At 37.6% G+C, this 27,429-nt stretch overlaps 1 protein-coding gene across 1 annotated transcript in view; it reads left to right on the forward strand.

The window, feature by feature from the left end:
* Window positions 1–365: 365 nt before the first annotated feature.
* The window catches only part of LOC129769564 (serine/threonine-protein kinase BRSK2), a 33,086-nt gene continuing 6,022 nt past the window's right edge, over window positions 366–27,429 (forward strand). The window contains exons 1-4 of the mRNA XM_055771914.1: window positions 366–1,265; window positions 1,374–1,468; window positions 1,687–1,772; window positions 2,274–2,414. Coding sequence (XP_055627889.1) covers window positions 1,163–1,265; window positions 1,374–1,468; window positions 1,687–1,772; window positions 2,274–2,414 — 425 coding nt within the window. The 5' untranslated portion in view covers window positions 366–1,162. The remainder of the gene's footprint in view (window positions 1,266–1,373; window positions 1,469–1,686; window positions 1,773–2,273; window positions 2,415–27,429) is intronic.

The raw sequence follows: 27,429 nt of genomic DNA on the forward strand, positions 1-27,429 counted from the left end.
GAAACCACCTCGGCGCTACCCAAAAAATTACGATAGACTTCTTGGCTGACAAATCGCAACAGGGAGATTGGCGCGTGCCGTCTGCTTGACGTAAATAACTGTACTCCTCGCCTTACCGACCACCCCACACGTCAGCCTTCTAGCACTCACTGACAGACAGGACGAGCATGCACTCACCAGCGCACTCACACCCACTGGGAGTGGGTGTATTCCGGCGAGAGAGATCTCTGTTGGTAACTCACCCTCCTGCTAGGATTGCAACATTACACAAACACACAGCCGCATCAAGCGACATCTTCGAAGGGTCGTGGATGTTCGCTAGGATTTTCGGCGGATCCGCTTATGGTATCGCTGGAGAGTGACGGCCAGTGTACGATAGGGCGCCCACCAACACGTTCGGAAAACGGGAAAATTCGTTGTCTGTTTTATTTCCTCTCCATAGTGTGCCTCTCTCTTGTCGAACAGACGGATGGTTCTTTTCGGTTGAAAATGTCAATATTCGCTCCTGCTGGTGGAAATCGCCATTGAAAGTTTGAAAATCGGTCAGGCAACGTGTTACGCAGCACGGGTTCGAAAGTGAGGATTTTCAAAGTGCTCTAAAGTGGTTAAGTCGGGTCTTCCGGTGCCAATAATCGGAACAGGATTGCGGTGTGGGGTGAGAGACAGAGCAGAAAAAAGCAAAAGTGGGCAGAAAGTGCACAATACACACAGGAAGACTCTGCCCCTTCACGACTTCGTGGTACTCGGCTCTCGGCGCTTCGACAGTTCTTCTCGTCTTATACGTAGAAATATTGATTTTTCAAATAAGGTGGAGAATTCAAGACATTGAATACGCGAGTTTCGGGTGGTTTAAAGTCGGCAGCGAATCGGAAGTGAAGCATTTTTTCGGTGTGATGTTGGAAATTCCAGGATCCGGTTATGATTAAGTGTGGCGCAAGGGTTTGGTTGGTGCTGAAAATTCACGATTGTTGGCATTTTCTGGCACTCCGGAGGTGTTAATTGTATTGTGTAGCTTTCGTAAGCACGAAGAAGGAGGAAAAAAGTGGTGGCATTCCAAACTGGTTCTCAAGGCGAGGATCATCGTCGTTCATCGATTCCGTAAAACTGCCCATAAGAAGGCTGATTTAGATAACCGAGACGGATCGCAGAATACCATCGGAAGATGAGCAGAGAAGTACAGAAGGAAAATAGCACCCCATCCAACGAGGCCCACCAATATGTGGGGCCTTATCGTCTGGAACGAACGCTAGGAAAAGGTCAAACTGGTAAGAGGACCACCCATCCGGCAACGAAAGTGCTCTCGACTGTTTCTAGAGAAAAAGTGTTCACCGAAGGCCACTTTTTTATATCCCTCATTAACTCTTTTCTTACAGGCCTCGTGAAACTAGGAGTGCATTGTGTCACCGCGAAAAAAGTGGCAATTAAAATTATCAACCGAGAAAAGCTCAGTGAATCAGTGCTGATGAAAGTAATTATTACTATCATTAAACGAAAATAATCCCTCGGAAAATCAAACACATTTTAATTAATTTACCTATTATCCTTTCTGTTTCTTTATTCCTACGCTCTGTCATTCTCTCTCATTTCTCGCGTTCTATGCGGGCTCACAACACAACATCAATTTCAATTCCATACGTCAACAACGAAAAAAATACCAACGACTAACACACAAAAATTCACGCCCAGGTGGAAAGAGAAATAGCTATAATGAAGCTAATTGACCACCCACACGTCCTTGGCCTGACGGATGTTTATGAAAATCGGAAATATTTGTAAGTTTCGAACTTCCTTAACACCGACCCAATATGCCTCTTTCCTCGCTTATTTTTTTTTTGTGTTTGTTCAAGTCAAAAATACAAAAGCTGGGAATAGGAGCGGCCAGCCTAGACTTCTGTTTCCGCCCATATCATAGACAATAGAAATAGTGAAAGGCCAACGAAAGCATGATAAAATTGAACATCGAAAAATCAATCAATAATGCAGCAAACAGGAAAAGAAAAAAAAAACAAGGCTTCTGTTTGTGTCTGCTCCCTTCTTGTTTCCTTGTTCCCACTCGCAACCATATCCTGATGGATATCATATTGTGCTTTGCTGCGGTTTGTGTGCAACTGTTATCGAATCGAACAACGAAGAAACGACCCTGCTGCTACTATCTTCTGGTAGTGTTTGTGTGTAATGTTTAATCAGTTCTCACAATATGTGCTCGCGAAATCGTTTGACTAATGAAAGCTCAAACTCGGTCTCAGAGTAACCGTCATGCAATAATTCCACAGATATCTGGTGCTGGAGCACGTTTCCGGTGGTGAGCTGTTCGATTATCTGGTGAAAAAAGGCCGCCTAACGCCGAAGGAGGCACGCAAGTTTTTCCGGCAAATCATCTCAGCGTTGGATTTCTGCCACTCTCACTCAATCTGGTAAGTGTAGCAATGGATCGCTTGGGATGAAAATGTACAAATAATGGGAACCGAATCGGGAGCACATGCCGCCAATTTGTATGCGTGGAGGATAGCCGGAAACGGCTGATAAAATGCCAGTGAAACTGTAGCCAGAAGGAAAATCGAATTTAATACAATGTTTCTCTATACGCACATTGGATGGTACATCTGAGACGCTTGGATGGGAAGACATGCAAATTTTCGTATATTTGGCTAGATTCTTTTCAAGGAGATTCACTACAGATTCACATTAGCTTTGTACTTTTTTATGATGATAAAGGGTGTGTCACATCAAATTGCATCACGGAAAAAACGCCCAGTTCGCCCAGTAGACCGATCCTTTTGAAAATTTTAGACAGTAAAATAAAAACTATTAAATAACTTTTGGCATTTTCTTTTTATTCATACTTCGAGCCCAAGCCCGTATGCTCGCACCTTCCTCTTTACCCCGTCCTTTAAGGTTCTGTACAACGTCAGGTTGTAGTTTTTTTTGAACAGAAATCCATTTTCTCTTGAAGTCCGCCTCCGATTTGACAACTTTTGGGTTCTTCCGGAGGGCCTGCTTCATAATCGCCCAATATTTCTCTATTGGGCGAAGCTCCGGCGCGTTGGGCGGGTTGATTTCCTTTGGCACGAAGGTGACCCCGTTGGCTTCGTATCACTCCAACACGTCCTTTGAATAGTGGCACGAAGCGAGATACGGCCAGAAGATGGTCGGGCCCTCGTGCTGCTTCAATAGTGGTAGTAAGCGCTTCTGTAGGCACTCCTTAAGGTAAACCTGCCCGTTTACCGTGCCGGTCATCACGAAGGGGGCGCTCCGCTTTCCGCAAGAGCATATCGCTTGCTACACCATGTACTTTTTGGCAAACTTGGATAGTTTCTGCTTGCGAATCTCCTCCGGAACGCTGAATTTGTCCTCTGCGGAGAAGAACAACAGGCCCGGCAGCTGACGAAAGTCCGCTTTGACGTAGGTTTCGTCGTCCATTACCAGGCAATGCGGCTTCGTCAGCATTTCGGTGCACAGCTTCCGGGCTCGCGTCTTCCCCACCATTTTTTGCCTTTCGTCGCGGTTAGGAGCCTTCTGAACCTTGTATGTACGCAGGCCCTCCTGCTGCTTGGTCCGCTGGACGAATGAACGAATGAAAAGCTTATTGGCGACATCCCGGACCGAACTTCTCGGATCACGTCTAAACTGCTTAACTACGCGCTTGTGATCTTTTTCACTGACGGAGCTTCCATTTTTGCCGTTCTTCACCTTCCGGTCGATGGTTAGATTCTCGAAGTATCGTTTTAGTACTCTGCTGACCGTGGATTGGACGATTCCCAGCATCTTACCGATGTCCCGATGTGACAACTCCGGATTCTCGAAATGAGTGCACAGGATTAATTCACGACGCTCTTTTTCGTTCGACGACCTTTTTCCAAATTTACGAAAAATTGACAGTGAAGCATGGCCAACGTGATCTATACACTCTTATCTGATTATAAGCGAAAGCTGAAGATATAATTCATAAAAATTAAATTTCTACAGCGTTTTTTCCGTAATGCAATTTGATGTGACACACCCTTTATTACCTAACATCATCGTCCAAGCTCGTTTTACTCTGTTCTTCAATCTATTTTGTTGGCACGAAAGTTCTGATCGTAAACTTCAACATACCAAAAACTTCAGTGATAATTACCTCATTAATTCGAAATACGCGCTTCGATTTAACGATTATAACTATTTCTTGCAAGAGTGTAATCCATCGTTTACACAATCAGCATTATAGTTGGTTTCGGTTTGGCTCTAAATGGTGAAGGTTCTACCAGTGGGAATGTTTTTTAGGCTCGAAAGGTCTGGTCAGTATGTTGAGTGGGAGTGAATCTTCAATATTCGATTCGTCTGGTTTCCACTATTGTACTTACAATACACTTCGTCCTCACTCCTCACAAGATGATGATTTTAGTTGGAGAGTAGAGCACTATATTGCAATAATTATGTTTGTCGAAGCAACGAAGAGCAAACTTTAAGTCGTTGTAATTTTTCGAATCCTCAATCGTAAGAAGGGTTTTCGATCATTTTCATTTATCCGAAGCGTTGCGACAACTAAGACAACTAAGGAAAAGAGAATTTATGGAAAACTGTCTTAAAAAGCAGAAGATTCATCAAGATTGTCATAAGAAAAACAATGGCAAGATATGATGAAACATATTATCATTATCGAAAAATAACAAGAATTGATATTGAAAAAAAAAGAATGTGCATATTTGATTTTCATAGTTGGATACGATGCACTTGTATTCGATACACTCATCGTAAGTTTTCTGCGATTTTTGTAGTTTCATAAATTTTTTTGAATAGAAGAAAAAACGCGTTTTAGGAATAGCTCTATCGTCGTGAATACTGAAGCGCATTGAGAGCACCGCATGAAAGAAGGCCAAAATCTTTTAAATTGGCAGAATTGGGAGCATTACTCGATGAAATGCATTATCTGCCCAGACATGAATCCCTGAAAAATGCAAGAAGAGCAAGGCTTGGCATGAATATACCCGTCAAGCCATTTCGAAGCGTTTACATTTGTTGGAAATGATTCAAAAGTAAAGAAGCTGGGTTCCTTATGATTTGGACCCAAGGGACGTTGTGTTTTCTTGTCAGCAGTAAAAAAGTAAGGGTTTTCTTCATCGCATTGTGACGAGTGGTAACAATGGATTCATTACAGCAACCTGAAAGAAAATAAAGTTATGGAGACCGCTCGGTCATTCTTCTACGTCGTCGACATGGATTATTTTTTTATCCCATTTGTTTATTTTCTTAGGCGCATTGGCATTTTAGCTGTAACAGAGCCGGATTTTAATCGTGTCATGTCATATGTTTTGTCGTACTTATAAATAGCTCATTACACAGTTGCCATTTTTAGGCGTAAGAGTATTCCTTCTATACCATTGCATATGGTACACTAGCTGGCCCGGGAACCTTCGTTCTGCTCTAAATTTTTTTTTTGTTATCAATACCTTCAAACACTGATGTTTTCTTACTAAGCGCACGTTCATGGGTCCAATAGCAGAACTGATCATTGATTGATTTTCTAATCGACCCTTTAAAATTACCTTTTACTATAAATTCCTAGTACTTCTACCAAAACTCGTCATTATAACATAAAATTATTTTCAGACACAATTCTCGTTCAAGATTTTTGAAATAATTGCAAATAACATGTTTCTCCGTTACATGAAATAAATGTTTAATACAGAAAATATTATCAACACATTCGGCGATCCATCTTTATTTATATAGATAGAGAAGGATATAGGAGTGCGTTTTGTCACACACAACATATCATAACATATGGAAATTGAATTTTCAGAATTTTCCGAAAATTTTCAATTGTCATGTTTGATTGAAACATGTGTTTCATTTGTATGGCAGCCCTCTTCTCCTTAGAGAGGGGTAGGTGTGTCGAATCACCATAGAAACATTTATTACATTCCAAAACCTCCATATACCAAACTTGGTTCCATATGCTTGATTCGTTCTCGAATTATGCAGAAATTTGTGTTTCATTCGTATGGCAGCCCCCTAGAGAGAGAAGAGGGGTCACGGGCTACCATGTGAACCTTCCCTGGCCCCAAAAGCACCTACATACAAATTTTCACGTCGATCGGTTCAGTAATTTTCGAGTTCAGAAGAATTAGAAACACAGACAGACAGAAATCCATTTTTATATACAGCCATACCATGTCAAACCGGTATAGTAGTTCTCAGATTTTCGTCAAAAGTGGTAGTTTCGTTCTTTATCGCAAACTATTAGACCCGTATTGTTTGTATTTTTTTGTTAGGGTGCACATTTTCATTTTAGGGTGATCCGAAATATCGCTTTTTTCCAAAAATGACATTTTTCAAAAATTCATAACTTGTGAACTACTGAACCGATTTACAAGGTCGATATATCAAATTAAAGCTAATTAGCTAGTCATTCTCGAAAAAATACTACGCTTGTAAAAAATCCAGGTATTGGTTTTGTCATTATTGATTGTATTAGTTTTTATAATAGTTTTCATGGTCTCGGGACCAAGGGCGCTATATTTTTTAATATTTTTTTATGGAAAGCTGAGGATTTTTCACATAACATATCTCGAAACCAGGGAGGCGTTTTTTTCGTTTTTGAGTTATTATTTTTCAAAGTTACCCGATGGTTCAAAAAATCATTTTTCCCTTTGTTTTCCCAAAAATGACTTTTTTCAAAAAAAAATTACTTTTGAACTACTGGACCGATTCAGATGATCGATATATCAAATTAAAGCCTACTAGCTAGCCTTTCTTAAAAAAATAACACACTTGCCAATTAATTGGATTATAGTCACATACATCCAGTCTAGTCGCATAGAAATATTGAACGAAAACTGAAAACATGTCAACTTTGAAAAATCATAACTTAAAAACGAAAAATTAAACCTCTCTGGTATTCGGATGTATTATGTGAAAACCCCTCAGCTTTCAGGAAAAAAATATTAAAAAATATGACGCTTTTGGTCCCGAAACGATGTAAGCTATAGAAAACAAATATAATCAATAATTACGAAAACAAAATCCATTTCTGTTCAGAATGTAATATAATATTTTCAATCAATACTAGCCTCTTAGCTTTAATTTGATATGTCGATCATCTGAATCGGTCCAGTAGATCAAAAGTTATGATTTTTTTGTAGTGGAAAAAATGGAAAAAAATGATTTTTGTGGTTCAAGTGGATCAAAAGTTATGAATTTTTTAGAAAATTCATTTTTGGCAAAAATGCGAAAAAATGGATTTTTGGACCACCCTAACAAAAAAAATAAAAAATATGACTCTAATAATTTGCTATAAAGAACAAAACTGCCACTTTTGACGACCATCTGAGAAACACTATATCGGTTTGGCATGGAATGGTTTTATATATAGATTCTTTCGAAGGAAATTTATATATTGAAACTTATCAAACCAGTCCTCCTCATCCAAACAAAATGATCATTCTTTGTGTGGACACCGACTGGACAACATCGTTGCTGGACGAAGAGGGATCGAGTGCCTTTCTCAAGGCAATGAGAGTGGAGGTGTAGTGCAGGAGTAGAGTACAGTTTTTCCAAGAGCCTTTCTCAAGGTTAGAGACGAATGAACTAAAAAAGTTTGAAGTCTCTATAATCAAAAACTGAACCAAACCAGTCCTCTTCTTTGCTTTCTGGGCATAGAATTGCTAAACTACCATTTTAGTTGCGTATCTTGATCACAACTTTGGGTTGCGTTTGAAAAGAGTCATCACTTTCGGATGAATAACAGGATCAGCTTACTCTGATTTTCTTTCACTTCCAGTCAATATTCAGAGTTATACAAATTGTTTCAGTGGGTTTGGGAATGTGCCTAAATGTTCTTTATAATTACTCGGTACAATTCCACTTAAAGGGGTAGTACAACATGGAAGCTTGAAAAAAAAATTAAAATGTTCTCTGTGATGTCTACTTTACTGCAGTTTTTGTCCCAGGTTTGCCCGATGCTCTGTTCCAAAGTTACAAGCCAATTAGTGGACACAAGTCTTTGCGTAAGGAGCGCGTGAAGAATGCGCGCAACGCATACTACGCAGTTGCTTACGGGAATGGATATCCTTCAGGCGATTCCTCCAATATACGAGGTACTAAGCCGTGATGACTTACTGGAAAGATGCTTGGGAGGCATCACACAAAATGCAAACGAAAGCTTTAATGCTTGTATTCGGTCGATGACTTCAAAAACCATTCATTGTGGAAAGAATATTTTGGAAATTGCAGAAAATATAGCAACCTGTAACTTTAATGATGGTCTACAAGACATTTTGGAGATAATGAAAGAACTTAAGCTTGAAATTACAGCGAAAGCAACAATTTCTGCGGAAAATCGGATAAGGAACGAATCGAACGAGCAAAGATGCGGATCAGTGTTTGGATTTCAACCAAATCGAATGATACACAATGTGCCATGCAAGTAACCTCTCACGAACATATAACCAAATATGAGAAGATCATTCAGATGAATGACAGTAATCACTTGTGTAACACTAAATGATTAAACCAAGAGAGGAACAAAGCCTGTTGCATATTCGAGCTGTATCAAATATCGCACACCATTTTCGAAGCCTGCGTACCGTCCCGTTCTACTATTGACGAATTTACGTTGAATTTACAACCAGATGGCGCAGTGAGTAAAACGAGGATGTTTTTTTTAGTATGGAATTCGTTCCAATTTTCTAGACAAATCAGAATTTATCTTCAAATTTCCCGGTTTCATGTATTCTTTCCACTCTGAAAAGGTTAGAAAATCATCATTTTACAATGTGCTATGTATATTACGAGGAATGGCTTGTTATAAGTATTGTTTGTACTTTAATTGTACTTTAATTTTTTTTCAACTAAGTGAACGATGAATAGGGTGTTTTGCGCTAAAAATACTACAAATCCTTCTCGTATCGACCCCTACATAATCAATGATATCAGCCAATTTGATATGATATCGGTTTCATCACAATTATCCATAGTATCAATAACCGGTATGCATTATCAAACCTAAAATTTTCGAAGATTATCTATGACTTTGGTCAAATCGCGTGTTGAAACCATCGTAAATATACAAAACTCCAACTTTCTTACCATATACTGACGACGTTCAATGGCTGAAGTGAATCTAAATTAAAATAAAATGAATAATCACCACCGAATCTTGCTTTTCAGTGCGTAAAATAAACAAACACCCTCACTTTTGTGATTCTGAGCTCTAATGTAGATGTCGCATGAGCTGTTTCAGCTTTGCGTAAATTCGTCAATAGCGAAACCTACTGCACAGACAAGTGCAAAGCAATAAATGATACAAGAAAAATTACGTCATCATTCGGTCACCATTTGCGGAGAGCAACTAATGGGAAAAGAGATAAAACTAGAGATTTTTTGTTTCTTACTGGAGCGGTGTTGCTAGTAAAACTATGCGGTCTATATGAATACATATATTTCAAGGGATTGCGGCGTTAAAATGGAAAATATAATCTGACTACCCTCCCCTTAGCCTCTATCGAGCAAAATAATCATATAGTTTGCATTCTCTGAGATTTAAAAATCAGGATCCGCTACATTAGCTGAATATAAATCAGTCGCTTTGCGTAATACGTACGATCCTGCTGTTTCATGATGCATGGAGAGGTTCGATATGCATATGTTAGAGGCGAAGAATAAAATAAACTTTCTGCACCAAAAGCGTATATGATGGTTTTGCTTGCGTGCTGGTGTACCATAAAGTGCGAACCGATGCAGAGTTGTCTCGTTCTCTTTTGTGTCGTGATTTGCAGCACGTAACAACAAAAGAATGCCGCTGGGGGAAATGATTTCTGTATAATCATACTTGAACGAACGAAAGCGATTTTTTCAGTGAATGGATTATTTGACAAACACTGATGCGGATGTCAGAAGCAGCTAGAGGAGCCCGTAAATCCAATTTGGCAACAAAAAACGACAGGAAGATCATCTTTCAAGCGTTGAAGGACAGTCTGAACAAAGACAAGGAGTTTTTTTTTCATTTTTTTCCATTTCCTGTTATCGTACATAGGAATTTTTTGATATTTCGAAAAATAAAATTTTGGTGAATGTTTTTGTCTCGGCAAGAGGCAATTTTTCTACAAAAAAAAGTTTCGTCGCCATTTCGCCATTTCGTCGAAAACAATATTTCGAAAAAAAAAATCCAACGTACGATGACAGCAAATAAACGGGTGTGTCACATCAAATTGCATCACGGAAAAAACGCTGTAGAAATTCGCCCAGTAGACCGATCCTTTTGAAAATTTTAGACAGTAAAATAAAAGCTATTAAACAACTTTTGGCATTTTCTTTTTATTCATACTTCGAGCCCAAGCACCTTCCTCTTTACCCCGTCCATAAGGTTCTGTACAACGTCAGGTTGTAGTTTTTTTTAACAGAAATCCATTTTCTCTTGAAGTCCGCCTCCGATTTGACAACTTTTGGGTTCTTCTGGAGGGCCTGCTTCATAATCGCCCAATATTTCTCTATTGGGCGAAGCTCCGACGCGTTGGGCGGGTTCATTTCCTTTGGCACGAAGGTGACCCCGTTGGCTTCGTACCACTCCAACACGTCCTTTGAATAGTGGCACGAAGCGAGATCCGGCCAGAAGATGATCGGGCCCTCGTGCTGCTTCAATAGTGGTAGTAAGCGCTTCTGTAGGCACTCCTTAAGGTAAACCTACCCGTTTACCGTGCCGGTCATCACGAAGGGGGCGCTCCGCTTTCCGCAAGAGCAGATCGCTTGCCACACCATGTACTTTTTGGCAAACTTGGATAGTTTCTGCTTGCGAATCTCCTCCGGAACGCTGAATTTGTCCTCTGCGGAGAAGAATAACAGGCCCGGCAGCTGACGAAAGTCCGCTTTGACGTAGGTTTCGTCGTCCATTACCAGGCAATGCGGCTTCGTCAGCATTTCGGTGTACAGTTTCCGGGCTCGCGTCTTCCCCACCATGTTTTGCCTTTCGTCGCGGTTAGGAGCCTTCTGAACCTTGTATGTACGCAGGCCCTCCCGCTGCTTGGTCCGCTGGACGAATGAACTTGACAAATTCAGCTTATTGGCGACATCCCGGACCGAACTTCTCGGATCACATCTAAACTGCTTAACTACGCGCTTGTGATCTTTTTCACTGACGGAGCATCCATTTTTGCCGTTCTTCACCTTCCGGTCGATGGTTAGGTTCTCGAAGTATCGTTTTAGTACTCTGCTGACCGTGGATTGGACGATTCCCAGCATCTAACCGATGTCCCGATGTGACAACTCCGGATTCTCGAAATGAGTGCGCAGGATTAATTCACGACGCTCTTTTTCGTTCGACGTCATTTTTCCAAATTTACGAAAAATTGACAGTGAAGCATGGCCAACGTGATCTATACACTCTTATCTGATTATAAGCGAAAGCTGAAGATATAATTCCTAAAAATTAAATTTCTACAGCGTTTTTTCCGTGATGCAATTTGATGTGACACACCCTTTATACTGAACTGTCGAGTTCCGAGTATTGTTCAGCACTTAATTTCTTAAAAATCCGTCGACCAACTGGTCATCCTTCTAAAGAAATGCGTTTCTTCCTTAAAGGTTAAAACGGACAGGACAACTTTGATTGTGTCCTTGGAACCGTATGCTTCTCAAAACTTGGATGCATTTTTAAACGGTTTTATTTAACTTGCCCTGTAATCTGTTTGTATGTTTGTAACGTGTAACGTGTTTGTCTGTAGCGTTAACCCACATTAATAGAAATTTGACCCCCTTCCTGTTGACCGACCGATCTGAAATTTGGAACACACGTTTATCTATGTAGTTATTATAAAACTGCGTATTTCATGATCTTGAAAATCCAAGATGGCGGCCGCTACAAAATAGCGGATCACATATTTTCTCAAAACCTCATCAATATGGGTATCAAAGTAGAATACGGTTATTTAAGAAAAATGCAAATCCAAGATGGCTGCCACTAGAAAATGGCGGACTACATATTTTCTCAAAACCTCATTAATATGGGTATCAAATAAAAGGGCTTGACTAGTAGAACACAATTATGTATGAAAAATGCAAATCCAAGATGGCTGCCACTACAAAATACATATTTTCTCAAAACTTCATTAATATGGGTATCAAATGGAAGGGCTTGACTAGTTGAACACGGTTATTTATGAAAAATGCAAATTCAAGATGGCTGCCACTACAAAATGGCGGACTACATATTATGTCAAATCCCCGTTAATATGGGTATCAAATGAATGGGCTTGACTAATAGAACACCGTTATTCATAAAAAATGCAAATTCAAGATGGCTGCCACTACAAAATGGCGGACTACATATTTTCTCAAAACTTCATTAATATGGGTATCAAATGAAAGGGCTTGACTAGTAGAGCACAATTATTTATGAAAAATGCAAATCCAAGATGGCTGCCACTACAAAATGGCGGGCTACATATTTTCTCAAAACTTCATTAATATGGGTATCAAATGAAAGGGCTTGACTAGTAGAACACAGTTATTTATGAAAAATGCAAATCTATGATGGCTGCCACTATCAAATGGTGGGCTGCATATTTTCTCAAATCCGATTAATATGAGTATCAAATGAAAAGTCTTGAATAGTAGATCACAGAAGATCATGAAAAATCCAAATTAAAGATGGCCGCAATCATAAAATAGCCAATTACTTTATCAAACGGTTTTATTTAGCTTGAACTGTTCGTATATATGTTTGTATGTCTGTAGGGTTGTTTCACATTAATAGAAATTTGACCAATAGGCACTGACCGAATTTATAAAATACCTTTATCTCTGCTGTCATTTTAAAACTGCTTATCTTGAAAAATCCAATTTGGCCGCCGCTACCATATCTTCTCAAAAAAAAAAAGGTTGATTGAGATATGTGTATCAAACGAACGAATTTGACTTGGAGAACACACTATGTATTTTCTGCAATCCACTCAATATCGGTATCAAATGAAATGTTTTGACTGATAGAATACAGTACAATGGTTTTATTGTAGAGAAATATTCTAATGAAACAGATAATGTACTCAAAACTTGAAAATAAAATAAGTAAAAAACACTTTTTAAGTTAAACGGTTTAATTGTGATTAAACATAATAATGTACTAAAAGCTAGAAAATAATTGAGAAAGTAGCAGTTAGCAATTATCACACCTCTCCTTCATTAGTCTAGGGCATTTATAAGACTAAATTAAAATCGTGGGGCACGTTGGTTTTTCATTATCCACAATTAGCGACTTCATCATATGTCCCAAGATTTTATTTTAGTCTTTTAAATGCCCTAGACTAATGAAGCCGTGTGTGATAACTGCTAACTGCTACTTTCCTAATTATTTTCTAGCTTTTAGTACATTATTATGTTTAATCACAATTAAACCGTTTAACTTAAAAAGTTTTTTTTACTTATTTTATTTAATTATTCGGCAAATATTTCGAGTGTTATCCAATGTTTTTTACTGAAGTAAGCATGTTTAGTGGCGAGAGTGAAACGGTCATAACGGCTTACGAAAGAATTAATTTTTATTTTTCTTTCTATCATTGTTATTCTTCTTATTCAGCAACTGGAATGTAAACAATACAAAGAGCGAAACTTTATTCCTACTAAAAGCTGTCCGAAATTTCGGAATTGAACCACTTAAAATATCCTCTTGAGCCTCAAACTAGTCTAACTGTGCACAAAAATCATTTTTGTGTTTGTGCAATGAAAAAAATAAAATATAGCAATAACCTTTTCTATTCAGTTGCATGTTTTTCCTATCAACACTGTCCTTCTTACCTCAGTACCTTTATGAATTGTTTTTTTTTTAATTACAGTAAAACCTGTATTTGCGCGAATTTTTTTTGTGCGTTTTTCTGTTCTTGTGCCGTTTTTTTTTGTGCGATTTTTTTGTGTGCGATATATGAAGAGAATCATATTTGACGAAGTTATCGTCCATTTAGTTTTTTCGACGATTTATATGCATTTCAGTGCAAAAAAAGCATATTTGCGTTTCAATTGTCCATTTCTGAAATCATTCCCCTCCTCCCATCAAATGCTCTAAGTTTTTCCAAGTTTTTGCATGACATGATTTCTAACAGCAACACGTTTCGACATGCAACTAAAAGCACAAAACAGCCACGCGCAACCGAAAAGGCAAACTGTCCCATCGCAAAGCAGGGAAACAAAAGGTAACTGAACGGTGAATGGCGTGGATTTGAGTTATTTTCCTGGGGGAAACTTTTTTTATGCGGTCCCTATCTATCGCACAAAAAAAGTTTTTTTCAAAATGTGTACCGAACACGATTTTTTAAAACTACTGGTGAAGTTTTGCACTTTTTTTTATGCGATTTTCTTGTGCGGTCCCTATCCCCCGCACAAAAAAAAAGGTTTGCCTGTACACCCAATTTGGAAATAACTTTGCAAAAATTCCCAACGTTGTTAAACCGTAAATCAACCTATTTCATACCGCTAAAATATAACAAGAGCAAGGTTGGAATGGTGTACATAGAATGGGATATAGTAAATTTCCTCTTTTATATGGCTAGAGAAGATCACCTCAAAAAGTAAATCGGGTCATGGAGCGAGCCACGTTATTTTTCGACTCGCAACATTGGAAATGAAATGTTGATGGTTTCTTTCAAAACGGACTAAAACTTCGCACAACATAATCTGTTTGATTATGTTGTGCGAAGACCGTCGGACCGTCGTTTTTTCCCGAAGGGCCATCCAATGATTTCTGATTCCGTATTCGACTGAGAACTTTGAACTTACGAACAGCACGGTCGATATTGACCGTATCAAAACTAATTCTAATTGCAACTGCACTCCCTAATCGCTAAATACTACAAAAAATAATTATGCGTTGAGATTCAATTTTACCAAACCTCCGATAACATCGTTGTCAGCATCTAAACACTAAAATATCCTTCATATCTGTCAGAATAAAAGATAATGTGATTTAGGAATTAACAACGGTTTGATGCTGAAATCAGACTTTTTTTCGAGTTAAGCCTAGGATTACGCTCAAGCAGGATGACACAACTTCGCTGTGCTTTGTGACTCATGGATATTTATTATCTTTTTCGGTAGATTTCTGTTGTGCCTGTTGTGTTATTGTGATAGCGGTCACAGTTAACATAGAATGTATGAATTAAATTCAACAGTATTGTGTTGAGGCAACTGAACAGTGACCATTCACTGGAACTTTGAAAGGAGAAAAAAGAGGTGCAGAAACGTTTTATTTTTTTTTTTGTAAAATTACAAGTGACATATCTTCATTACACAATAATAACTGATTTTGTGCACGTTAGAATAACCTTCAAACCTTCTAATAAAATGGAAAAAAAGAGTTTTTGCCTAAACTATACCTGAATGCAATTATGTATCTAACACAACTACATTAGAACCCCGATTACCCGCGTAATTAATTGGCAAAGTAACTACGGATAGCGAAAATCGCGGATAACGCAAAGCGGACTAAAATAAGATGCAAACACAAAGAAAACAGGATAAAAACAATGTTTTTTTTATTACAATAAACTATCCTTCTATAAGGCCGTGTACATCAGAGATCAGCAAATGGCCAAACAATTGGCGATCTAACGTACAAATCTACACCTAGGCGGCGCTGCGGTGAAAGTTATGATGGGTTTAAATTTTGCCATGTGAGCTTATGGAAGGTTTGTGGTTCTTTCCATAACTTACAATGTTATAATCATAAAAGATTATTTGATTGCGATGAGTTTGTAAGAAATTTAATTATGCGCAATTTTATACATAACATGTTATTTATTCACATCTTTCAGTAGTGAAAACTATAAAAATGTTGACAATGGTTGAATTAAAGAAGGAAATTCGAGAGCACAATCAAACACAAGTAGAAAAATGCACGATTCCTGCATGTGAGAACTACCTTGGATAGCCCAGAAGTAAAATATACGTGATTTGTTTTTGAGTTTTAGGTTACATTAGCATCATTTTCTTAGTTCAAAAACAAAATCCAGATGTCTCACCGATCGTTTACGTTTTGCGTTAGATCGCCAATTGGCGATCTAACGTACAAATCTACACCTAGGCGGCGCTGCGGTGAAAGTGATGATGGTTTTAAATTTTGCCATGTGAGCTTATGGAAGGTTTGTAGTTCTTTCCATAAATTACAATGTTATAATCATAAAAGATTATTTGATTGCGATGAGTTCGTAAGAAATTTAATGCTGCGCAATTTTATATATAACATGTTATTTATTTACCTCTTTCAGTTGTGAAAACTATAAAAATGTTGACAATGGTTGAATTAAAGAAGGAAATTCGAGAGCACAATCAAACACAAGTAGAAAAATGCACGATTCCTGCATGTGAGAACTACCTTGGAAAGCCCGGAAGTAAAATATACGTGATTTGTTTTTGAGTTTTAGGTTACATTAGCATCATTTTCTTAGTTCAAAAACAAAATCCAGATGTCTCACCGATCGTTTACGTTTTGCGTTAGATCGCCAATTGGTTCTCACATGCAGGAATCGTGCATTTTTCTACTTGTGTTTGATTGTGCTCTCGAATTTCCTTCTTTAATTCAACTATTGTCAACATTTTTATAGTTTTCACTACTGAAAGAGGTAAATAAATTACATGTTATATATAAAATTGCGCAGAATTAAATTTCTTACAAACTCATCGCAATCAAATAATCTTTTATGATTATAACATTGTAATTTATGGAAAGAACTACAAACCTTCCATAAGCTCACATGGCAAAATTTAAAACCATCATCACTTTCACCGCAACGCCGCCTAGGTGTAGATTTGTACGTTAGATCGCCAATAGAGCTAGAACCTACTCACAGATTACAAATTTCCGAAATGCCTTTAAAATCGCGACAGAGTTCACGTTAGCGGCTATTCCGCACCATGGCTCATCCGGCAGCGGATAATCGAAGTCCACTGTATTATCCTAACATATGAAGTCGATATTCGCATCTCACACGAAACAGCATTCAACAATAAGCTCTGTTGCGAAAACTGATTCGACTTAGTGTTTTTTCTATCTTCTACCGGTGGCACAGGTGGTTGAGAAAGGTCTTGACCTTTCCGTAGGACCTACATAAAAAAATGAGCATATTTCATTCTGAATGCAGTGCTATCATTATGGCATTAGAGCTATCACGATGGTTGGACAAAAAATGGTGTATTTTTAGCTGTATTGTTTTTACGTGTCGCTGAAGTGATTATCACAGCCAACTGGGAAAAGTAATCAATTCCTAGTTACTGAAATAGTTTGAAACAGGTCGTAGAATTTGTTATAGTGAAATATGCTGCATGCGCTACAATATTTGCATTCTTGGTTTTGTGATGAAAAGTATCTGTAGAACAGTGATTCAAAGGAGTGTTGAGGAGAGTAAAAATTTGAAATTCAGAGAATTTTTAACCCTCTTTTTGTGCAAATTTCGTACAAAAATGTGCAATTTTGCATAAGCAATTTTTTATAATTTGATTTTCTTTTCAAAACATTGAAAAAAATTGGATATTATTCAATGAGTTTTCTGTTATTTTTTTATTAATTAATTCGGATAGATGCTTCGGTTATGTCAATTTAAGAATTGTATACTTCATTTCTGGATAAGAAATCATCATATCATAACTTATCCAATCTATCAAGGCATTTCGGTCGAGATTATTAAAGATTAAAATAGGAATATTTGTTTGAAATTCATTCATAAAATCTTGACAGAGCGTCGATAAAAGATGTTATTCTTAATTCATTTTGTCTTAAATAAGTGACACTGAAATCCCTATGTTATTAATTCCACCGTGACATTTTTAGTTTTATTTTGTAGAGTAACTGTAACATATCTAGAACATCTGGTGTTCTAAAAAAATCACCTTCGTGAAAATCAAGCTATCCTAGGGCCTGTTTCTCGAATACACTACGAATACACTTCACGGTGGAAACGGTATGAAACGCATTCGCGATGACAACGGTACGGTGTCGACATCTGGATGCGAGATTATTTTTTTTTTTTTTATCTTCGCTTATTTTTCGTCGGCCTATTTCCGCCACTTTAGTGCCAATCACCGACATCAGGGAGGCGACTCCACCTGTTCCTACCTATCAGACTCAACAACTCATGAGCCGGGCCAACTTCTTTTACTTCCGCTCCGAAGGAAGACGTAACCAGAGATTTTTCGCCTCAGAAAATCCCAACGACGCCAGCTGGGATTGAACCCAGGCCGATCGGATTGTGAGGCTGTTACGCTAACCATACAACCACTGGCGCCGTCTGGATGCGAGATTAGTTTCCCACTAAATTTATCATTATAGGGTAAATGATCTTGGTTTGTCCAATTTGGGGTGTTTTTACGCAACTAGTAAATGCAAATCGATTTTTATTCATGAAAATCACACATAATCGATACGAGTTTGGGTTTGTTGAAAAGCCCCAAGTCTCTAGTTGCTAATACTACCATAAGGTGTTGAAATTATTCAAATTTTTATGTTTTTTAACGATTTTCCTTAAAGAAGAATTATGATCATGGTTTGACCACCTCTGACATGGTTTGCCCAAAAAAATGACCATGGTTTGTCCGGTTTTAGAAATCTCCATTTTTGAATGAAAACATTCGAATTCACAATTAGATGTTGCATTTATCATTGTTTGAGTTTACTGTCATCATATTGATTCATTCATAATTTAGGCTTTCTTCAGAATATTGCCGTTTCTTGGGCATTTTAGAAGTGTTCACCTCAACACAATCAACACAGAAAAACCATACTTCTGCTATGCGCGAAGCACACCATAAACAAACATAAACAAACTGCAGCGCGCCAAGCGGTTGCCATAGAAATCATGTGGACAAAACAACATTATTGAATTGGACAACTCATGATCAGAATTGAGTTCATCAAAATGCGTTAATTTAATGGTTTAGCTATGTAAATCCGATACAAATGGTGAGCAAGCATGATGTTTACAATATTTATAAGTGTTGTAATCCAGAAAAGGTCTGAATACGTGCCAAATAATCATCTGGTGATCGATTAAAAGTTAGCTCGAATGAGGGGCGCATTGACACAAATAGAAGGTGTATTTTATAATCCTTTAAAACATGTGATTTCGTAAAAATATACTATCAAACTACTATAAATCATGTAAAAGGCAATTTCATTTATATGTTTCGAAACATTCGAAGGCCTTATTTGACACAGGAGCGCTGAATTAGAGCATTCAAAAAAGTGGGCGAACCATGATCATATTTTCGACTGGACAAACCAAACCAAACCAATCATTTACCCTAATATCAAATTATCTTCAGATTAAATTTTTGTATGAGATTATTGTATCACATGAAAAAAAACATAGTTTTCCACTCACATTGAATACCAATTTGATACGAAGAAGTTATTTTCATTAATGATTTTTTATTTGAAAAGTACTCATTCTGCCTGAAAACTCATTATTATCTTCGACACTTCACTAACTCGTAAAACGTAGTTCAATGGCGTGCCGTTTATTTCGTTTCCAACGTGATGTGTATTTGAGAATCAGGCCCCTAGAAAATGTTCTTCGACCAGTCGCTTCGCCTTTCTCATTGTCATTTCCATCTGGGAATAGCTAACATAAAGCATAATTGAAGAAAAAATGTTATGGCACATTCTGATGAGATTTAGTTGAATATAAGTCACCAATACGCTGATCAGATAAACTCTCATATCAGTGCGCTTCCGCGAACAAGGCACATAAATAGAAGCAACGAATTTTCAATTAATTCAGAATTGATTTATGATAACTTTTTATGCCGAGCATGACTCATCTTCAGCCCTCGTCGCTTCAGCGCTAGAATTTCTTATTGCGGGCATGTTCTAGTTTATCCTTTTTGGCTATGTCTTTAAACCATCCCCGAGGTTGTCATTCAAAAAGTACAAGCAATGGATAAATATGCTCTGAAAATGCGGAATATCCGCGGTGTTCACTAGGCACTCCAAAGTCAGGAGCAGATGAAACTAGAAAAAAAATTCTCCTTAAAAAAACCCTGTTGCATCTAAATACGTATGATTCGTATATTCGAATCATACGTAGGGGAGGTGGGGGTAAAACGGACATGTTAAGAAGAACTTCAATTCTTTCTTTGGAAACTCATGTTTCTCAAAACTTTGATGCAGTTTTTTGCAATTCAATATACTGATATATATTCAATCTTTCTACCTAATTGGTCAAATATTTTACAAAAAAGTGTTTTTCAATGTTTTTTTACTGAAATTAAAACAAACCGAAAAGTACAACTTTTTTTTTATGCAGGTAATATGGACATATAGTGGGGGTAATATGGACAGGTTTGTAATATATGAAGCGTAGAGGTTTATCGATCGCGAGAGGAATAGTTTTATTCAACCAAGGTCTGAACTCATCACGAATGTCCGTTAAATGACAAAAAAAATCGAATTAATCCACCTAGAAGTGATATCGTGCTTTTCAACAGTATAAACTGACAGACCCTCAACTATTTTGCTTTTGGTTCCAGTCAGCTTCTAAGCAGTCCACATTTGGCGTATCGATTTCTATTTATAGACGAATGGCATTCCTTGGGAATAGATTAAACAGACTTTACAGTTCATCTCACTGCCACTGGCAACTGTCCGTTTTACCCCACCAGTACAATTATTTCAATCATTTAAATTTTTCCACTCAAAACTGAACTTACTTTTTCGTACATACCTAATTTTGATATTAAACCACTCAAAATGCTTAACATCGAAGCAGCTAAAATTACATCCTCACGATTCCGCGTGATGTATGATTTTCGGTTTTTGTTTCCCTTTTCCACTTTTGATCAGTATTCATTGCCATAGGGTGGCTTAAATATTATAGAATAACATGTAGAAGGTGTTCTCATTAACGGAAATCGGAAATTCAAAATGTAACTATACGAATCAACCATCTGTCCATATTACCCGCGGTTTCTTTGCTTCCACCTAGATTTTAGGGGTAACATTTCGCGGGGCAATGTCTTATGATTTGTATATGATTTTCTAGCCCTGAAATTGGCCCTGAATTGCTTGAAATCAATCAACTTCTTGTTTATTCCGCTTTTTTGTTGTCCTGGTTCAATTAGATTATCATTTTTCGACCAATTCGTCTGTAATATTGTCGCTGTATATATAAAATAAGTTTATTCAGGGATGCAATGCATTCCCTAAGCCGTATTATTTACCTAGCCATGGCTACAAATATTACGTTCAATTTCGATTTGTATTAGAGGTATCCTTTCTGGGCATCAATCGACCGTTATTCTTCTGTGCCTCTCATTCATATTTCGTGTGCATTGAAATAACCGATATAGCGCTTTTTTTCTATATTATGTTAGGGTCACCATAAAAAAACGGTTTTAACTCAAATACAGAAAATAACATAGTTTTGGAAATCCCACATTATGTAGAGTCAAGTATGCTCTTTCAAATGCTTTCAACGAACATTTATTATATTTGCCCCAAAATGAATGACAAGCGAATGAAGGGAGCGTATTTTTTGGGAAGAAATATCAATAACTTTGAGTAGAGTTTCGATATTGACAGGTTCTGCATCGCAAAATGTTGATCTTAGTAAGCTCTAAAAATCTTCTGAAGACAGTTTGCATGTAAAATTTGCAATATAAAAGCCTAGAGCAAAAAACCCGTTTTTTATGGTGACCCTAACACAACATAGAAAAAAGCGCTATATCGGTTATTTCAAGAGAAAAAAAACTTTGCTTTAAAAAGTTTTCTTAAATAACTGGGACTGTAACATTGTAGAACTATGTTTACCTCTATCTATGAAAAGTTAGTTTGAATTTTTATTTCATTGTACATGTTGGTCACCCAATTTTTGACAACATCAAAATAAGCGCTCTATCATACACAACAACTTTGTCGAAGACAGTTTTTGTCTAGAGAATAACTAGATGCTAATTTCCACTTAACTGCACCTCCTGGACCATTGTGCATTGCGGAGAATTGAAAAATGAAAATTTAACTTTCAGAGCTCGAGTTTTCATTATACCGTTTTGTCTCAAATTTCGAACACTTCATTTTTAAATGTAAATTTACTGCACATTAATATTTTCAATAATTGAATAATTAATACCCTGACATTCTTTGTGGTATAAGCTTCATTTTAACATCATTCACAGGTATCGATATTGTATATAACTTGAAATACAAAGCATTTGCAAAAAAGCGACTGTCAAAACAAGCGATAAAATGTTTGCGTTAGCAAATTCGGAATTTGAATCATGTTTCGAAGCACAATATCCAAATTTTCGGGAGTGTTATATTCTTGTAAAGAAGAATGTCTAATTTGCTTTGATTTGATATATCGATCATCTAAATCGGTCTAGCAGCTCAAAAGTTATGATTTAAAAAAATTAAGAGCATTTTGGGTGTTCAGAATTTGAGACAAACGTAATCAAACATATTTTTAGTTTTTCACTATGAATATGAATTGTTAAATTAATTTTATGGTAGCCAAATGAAAGAAAGGGCTCTATTGTACCCAAAAACCACATTAATTTCGCGAAAAAGTACACTGTTTAAATGAGACACTGTTTGATGGCCAAAAAAGCTTAAGTGTTCGGAATTTGAGACAAAACGATACATTGCGACGGTAGATAAAAATTTTATATCTTGTGAGTAATCGATCAATGTTTGGTTGATATTACTTGATGGGAAGTGTGCGAAAACGATCATTTTCTACACACTGTTTCGCGAAATTATTGAACTTTTTTGCATATCGGGCGAGGGGTGAGGAAGGGAGATGGAAGAAGTGAGCGCCATTGTGGCAGCCATTTGTGGCTTCCTTTCACCTTCGCCTTAACGAAACGATTTTTTCTTGCAATCTCTCGGGCCATTAGGAGCATTTTCCGAAGTTTTTTTTGTTTCATCTTGAGAAATTCCGTTTCTGCTTCTCGTAGCCGATTCATTAACGTAAGATTATTCCTATTGTTTCACTGTTTACAGTTGGAGCATACGAAGCAGGACAGTTGATATGAGGCTGATGAGATAATTGTGTTTTTAATAGCACCATTTACCGATGTTTCTTGCTGCAGGGCGTGTATGAACGGAGAGAGGCTGGGATTAATATTGGGCGATCATAGATTGATATTTAGAAGATCGATCTTTTCCTCTCCGATTTTAGATATTTTGGATCGATTTTTTGTACTCCAAAAAATCGCGAAATCGATCTTTTCTTTTAGATTTTTCTGATCAGCAAACCATATCCGATAGTTTAAAAACAATGGGAAAAGATAGGACATTGGGTGCCGTATGAATTGAAGCCACGAGACGTCGAACGCCGTTTTTTCATGTGCGAACAAGGATTTTTTACATCGGAAAGCCAGTAACGACTGGCGATGAAAAGTGGGTCCATTACGACAATCCTAAACGTCGGGCAAAGTATGGATACCCCGGCCATGCATCAACATAGACGGTCGCGCGGAATATTCACGGCCAGTAAGTTATGCTGTCTATTTGGTGGGACCAGCTGGGTGTGGTGTACTGTGAGCTGCTAAAACCGAATGAAACCATTACGGGGGACCTCTACCGACGACAATTGAGCCGTGCACTGAAAGAAAAACGGTCACAATACAAGCACGATAAAGTTATTTTGCAGCACGACAACGCTCGGCCGCATGTCGCGAAACCGATCAAAACTTACTTGGAAACGCTGAAATTGGAGGTCCTATACCACCCGCCCTATTCTCCAGACATTGCTCCGTCCGATTACTACCTTTTTTGATCGAAGCAACATGGCCTGGTTGACCAGCACCAATTTTGATGACGTCAATAATTGGATTGATTCGTGGTTAGCCGACAAACCGGCCGATTATTTCCGCAATGAGATCCGTGAATTGCCAGAAAGATGGGAAAAAGTTGTGACTAGCGATGGGCAATACTTTGAATATTAAATTTGTAACCATTTTTGCAGAAAAAAATTAATTTTTTCAATAAAAACGAAGGACCTTACCGGTACTCCTAAGTCAGTATTAAATTTAGTAGAAGCAGTATTGTATGTTTGGTTGTTACAAAACAAGTGGTCACAAGTTATATTTACAGCATCACCCTCAATAGGCTGACAGTGAAAATCAGGGTCCAACATTTTCGAAGACGAACATGAAAATCGATTCCCCTCTCAGTCGCTTCGCTTCGACTAGAGCTACTTCGGCATTCGCCGTTAACATGACTCAAATTGACTAGTCATGAATTGACGAGCGTTAATAGCGAGGATGACGGATGAACTATACTATCAAATTGTATTTTAATTAATCTATTTAATTAAAGTAACGAATGAATACAAATCTGCCTCTTTATTCCAACTGACTTCAATCCACCACCACTACTCCACCTTGACATGAATTTCGTTGCCTGCATAGGTAATCTTAATTCAATGTCCATATAAAGTGAAACGAATCCATTGTTTACCCTCAGTGATCATCGAGGTATGCACAACGTAAATAGAATACCAGGTATATTACTCTCCGCTTCGTTGGAACAGTTAACTCTCCTGTACTTGCGTGCAAAATCATAACACGTATACTCGCGCACGGTGTCACAGACCGAAAATTGAACTTCTCTGTAATGTTGCCATTGTGTATTTTTCAGGCTTTATTGGCATTTATTTGAAGAAGAGGGTATGATTGAATGAAAAAACTCCAAAACAATATGTTTTCTTCCTCTTCATGATGTTTTATTAGTCATCTAATTCAGCCTCCTCAAAACAGAGTATTTTTTGATACTCCAACACAAATATTGAAATTCGAATTTTTCATTGTTATTAATCAGAGATCGAAATCCTCGCTCGGATGCACGATAAATATGCAGTCAATCAATCTAGTTTTCGATGAACCGTGTATTGTTGATTTTTTCGTCTCTTCCTTTTCACCGAAAATTCTTTTTCAGAGAGAAAGAGATGTGGAAAATCTCTATCTCGGAAGTTCAACGAGAATGCTTTTTCGTCTTTCATTTGGTACTGAAAATATGTAGCGAAAAATCATAGCTAACTTTACCAACGTTAGTTTGTTAGGACAGCGTTCAAACGATCTGCATTTGGACAGCGTCTGAATTGTACAAATATTAATCCATCTCATGTTCACTTCACGATGAAAACCAATATTGCCGCATATTTTCATGCAATGTTTCCAGCCGTACTGAAGAAGTGAAAAACCATTATCGGCATCAAGGAGTCATTGAAAACGAAACCATTTTTCGGCAATCATAACTCGATGAAAAATTAAAATCGGCATTGAATTTCTCGCGAGAATCGAAGTGAGCGTATAACATTCTCTCGCCTCTTATATTCTCAGCTCTTTTAAACGGATGTTTTTCGTCTCAAATCGGCAAGCATTTCGATCTCTGTTATTGATTAAAAGTAAGCAACTGAATATAATTCATGAAAGTATAAAGAGCTATAAAATAACATAAAAACGTATTAATCGATTGTGGTTTCATTGGAGTAAGAATCAGAACATAGCATAACTGCATGCTCGAAACAAACATATTTTTTACATTTCATGCAGTTGTTGCGTATTTTTCGGGCCTTCTATCGAAGAGAAGAATGTATAACGATCTTCTAGATAAAAACCAGATGATAAAGGTTCTAGAATATAAAGTTTACATATTTCTAATATTCTTTGTCTCTGTACTCTTGGTAAACTAAGAATTCATACCTTTTTTTAGATAGGGCATAAAAAGATGATATAAAAGGATTTCTAGTAACTCCCTTTTCTTTTCCTTGTTTTCTTGTCTTTATTGTTCATTATAAAAAAATACCCCGAAACTGTAATTGTTAAAAATTAACAGAAGCCTCCGATTAGTTTATAGTTTACTGTTTACAATTCTTCCACGACTGAAATTCTTTCACAAGTGTTTATATGTATGACCATTATATTTAGCGAATAACTATACGAAAGTCAAACATCTATATTTTGCTATTGAACGTATGAATCTAACGACGAATAGTTAATATATGGATCCGTTCAATCCAGTTACAAGAGGGACTGAAATCAAATAAGAATAGTCCGGTAATGGTCTCATGCATTATATTCTATAAATATTCCACGCCACTAACATTAATTTATATATTTCATTTAATAATATTCTAGAATATGAAAAAAGGCACTTGTCCAAAAAAGTTACTCCTATACTCACGTCGGTGTGTCAGACCGAAAGTGTTAAAAAAGTGGCACACGTCCCCTTTGTACTAACACATGCGATACGCTAAACGATGACGAACGACGAATAACGAAGCTAGAGAGAATCGCAAAGTCGTAGTGTTGATATTTTCTGAGAAATGAATGAATTATTGATTTCTCGGTCTGACAGACCAATGCGCGAGTATAGGACCAACGAGAGGGCCCGAATGACTGTTCATTCATATTGACGGAGAACTGCTGGAAGAAGCAAAAACTCATTTTCAATTGAATGCGGAGACCGATGGCTTCATAGTCCCCTGACTATCCTCAGTTGAATATGACTTCGCCGAGCCCTTGAGAAAATTTGTGACGAAGTTAGATGTTAACATCTAATTCTAGCAATCCGAAACAGCTGATTTGGCAGCGGTCTAATAAAAACTGTACAATTTCGCGAGAATTTTTCGTGAAAATCTTCCACTACCTGTGAAACAGTTTTTCTCAAAGTTAGGCTGTTTGTTTGGCCGGGATGCCCGTGACCTTGTTCAATGAAGTATTCCATTTTTACCATCAATGAAAGAAGGCAGTGAAGTCGTTCTCTGAATGTTGCCATCAATAGCTGACCACTATAAATCTAATAATATCATACGGCTCCTATAAAAACACAATAAAGTGACAATGAAACACTTGGATGGACAATAAAGTGTATTAACAGAGAAGCATTGAAGATGATGGTTGATAAAAAGAAAAGAATGTGATGTTTGTTCGTAATCCATAAACTACGTTTCATTGTGTGAACCAATCCTTTCGCGGTTGTTCGTTTCTTTTCACTCACACAAGGGGCTTATTCTATTCGAATTGCGAACATCTAAAGTTACAAAATTGAAACCCTCTTTGATGCCTCAACAACATCCAACGGAGAGACGGAAAGTTCTATAGCTTCCCGACTGTGTCCAACATGCAGCCAATATGCCATGAGGCGAAAAGTGAAACCAAAACCTTCAGCTTTACCGCCAGAAAAAAAGAATGCGAAATACCAAAGTTTGTGCACCGCACCCACAACCCCCACTCCCCACTCCTTCCGCTAGTTTTGTGAAGAGCCAAAAGTGTTTCTTCTCTGAGGCTCCTTGTATGTTGACCAGCGGTTCATGGTAACGGATAATCATTATGTGTATATGGTACACTTCGCATATGTTTGCGTGCATCACAATGTGCAGCCCTCAAGGAGCCATCGTCGTGCTGGAAAACGGTTTGCTATTATAGCATAAAGAGCAATTCGTGCTATTGTGAGATCATCGCGCTTTGGAC

The sequence above is a fragment of the Toxorhynchites rutilus genome, chromosome 2 (assembly GCF_029784135.1).
Source record: "Toxorhynchites rutilus septentrionalis strain SRP chromosome 2, ASM2978413v1, whole genome shotgun sequence".
In the NCBI taxonomy this organism is placed as follows: Eukaryota; Metazoa; Arthropoda; class Insecta; order Diptera; family Culicidae; genus Toxorhynchites; species Toxorhynchites rutilus.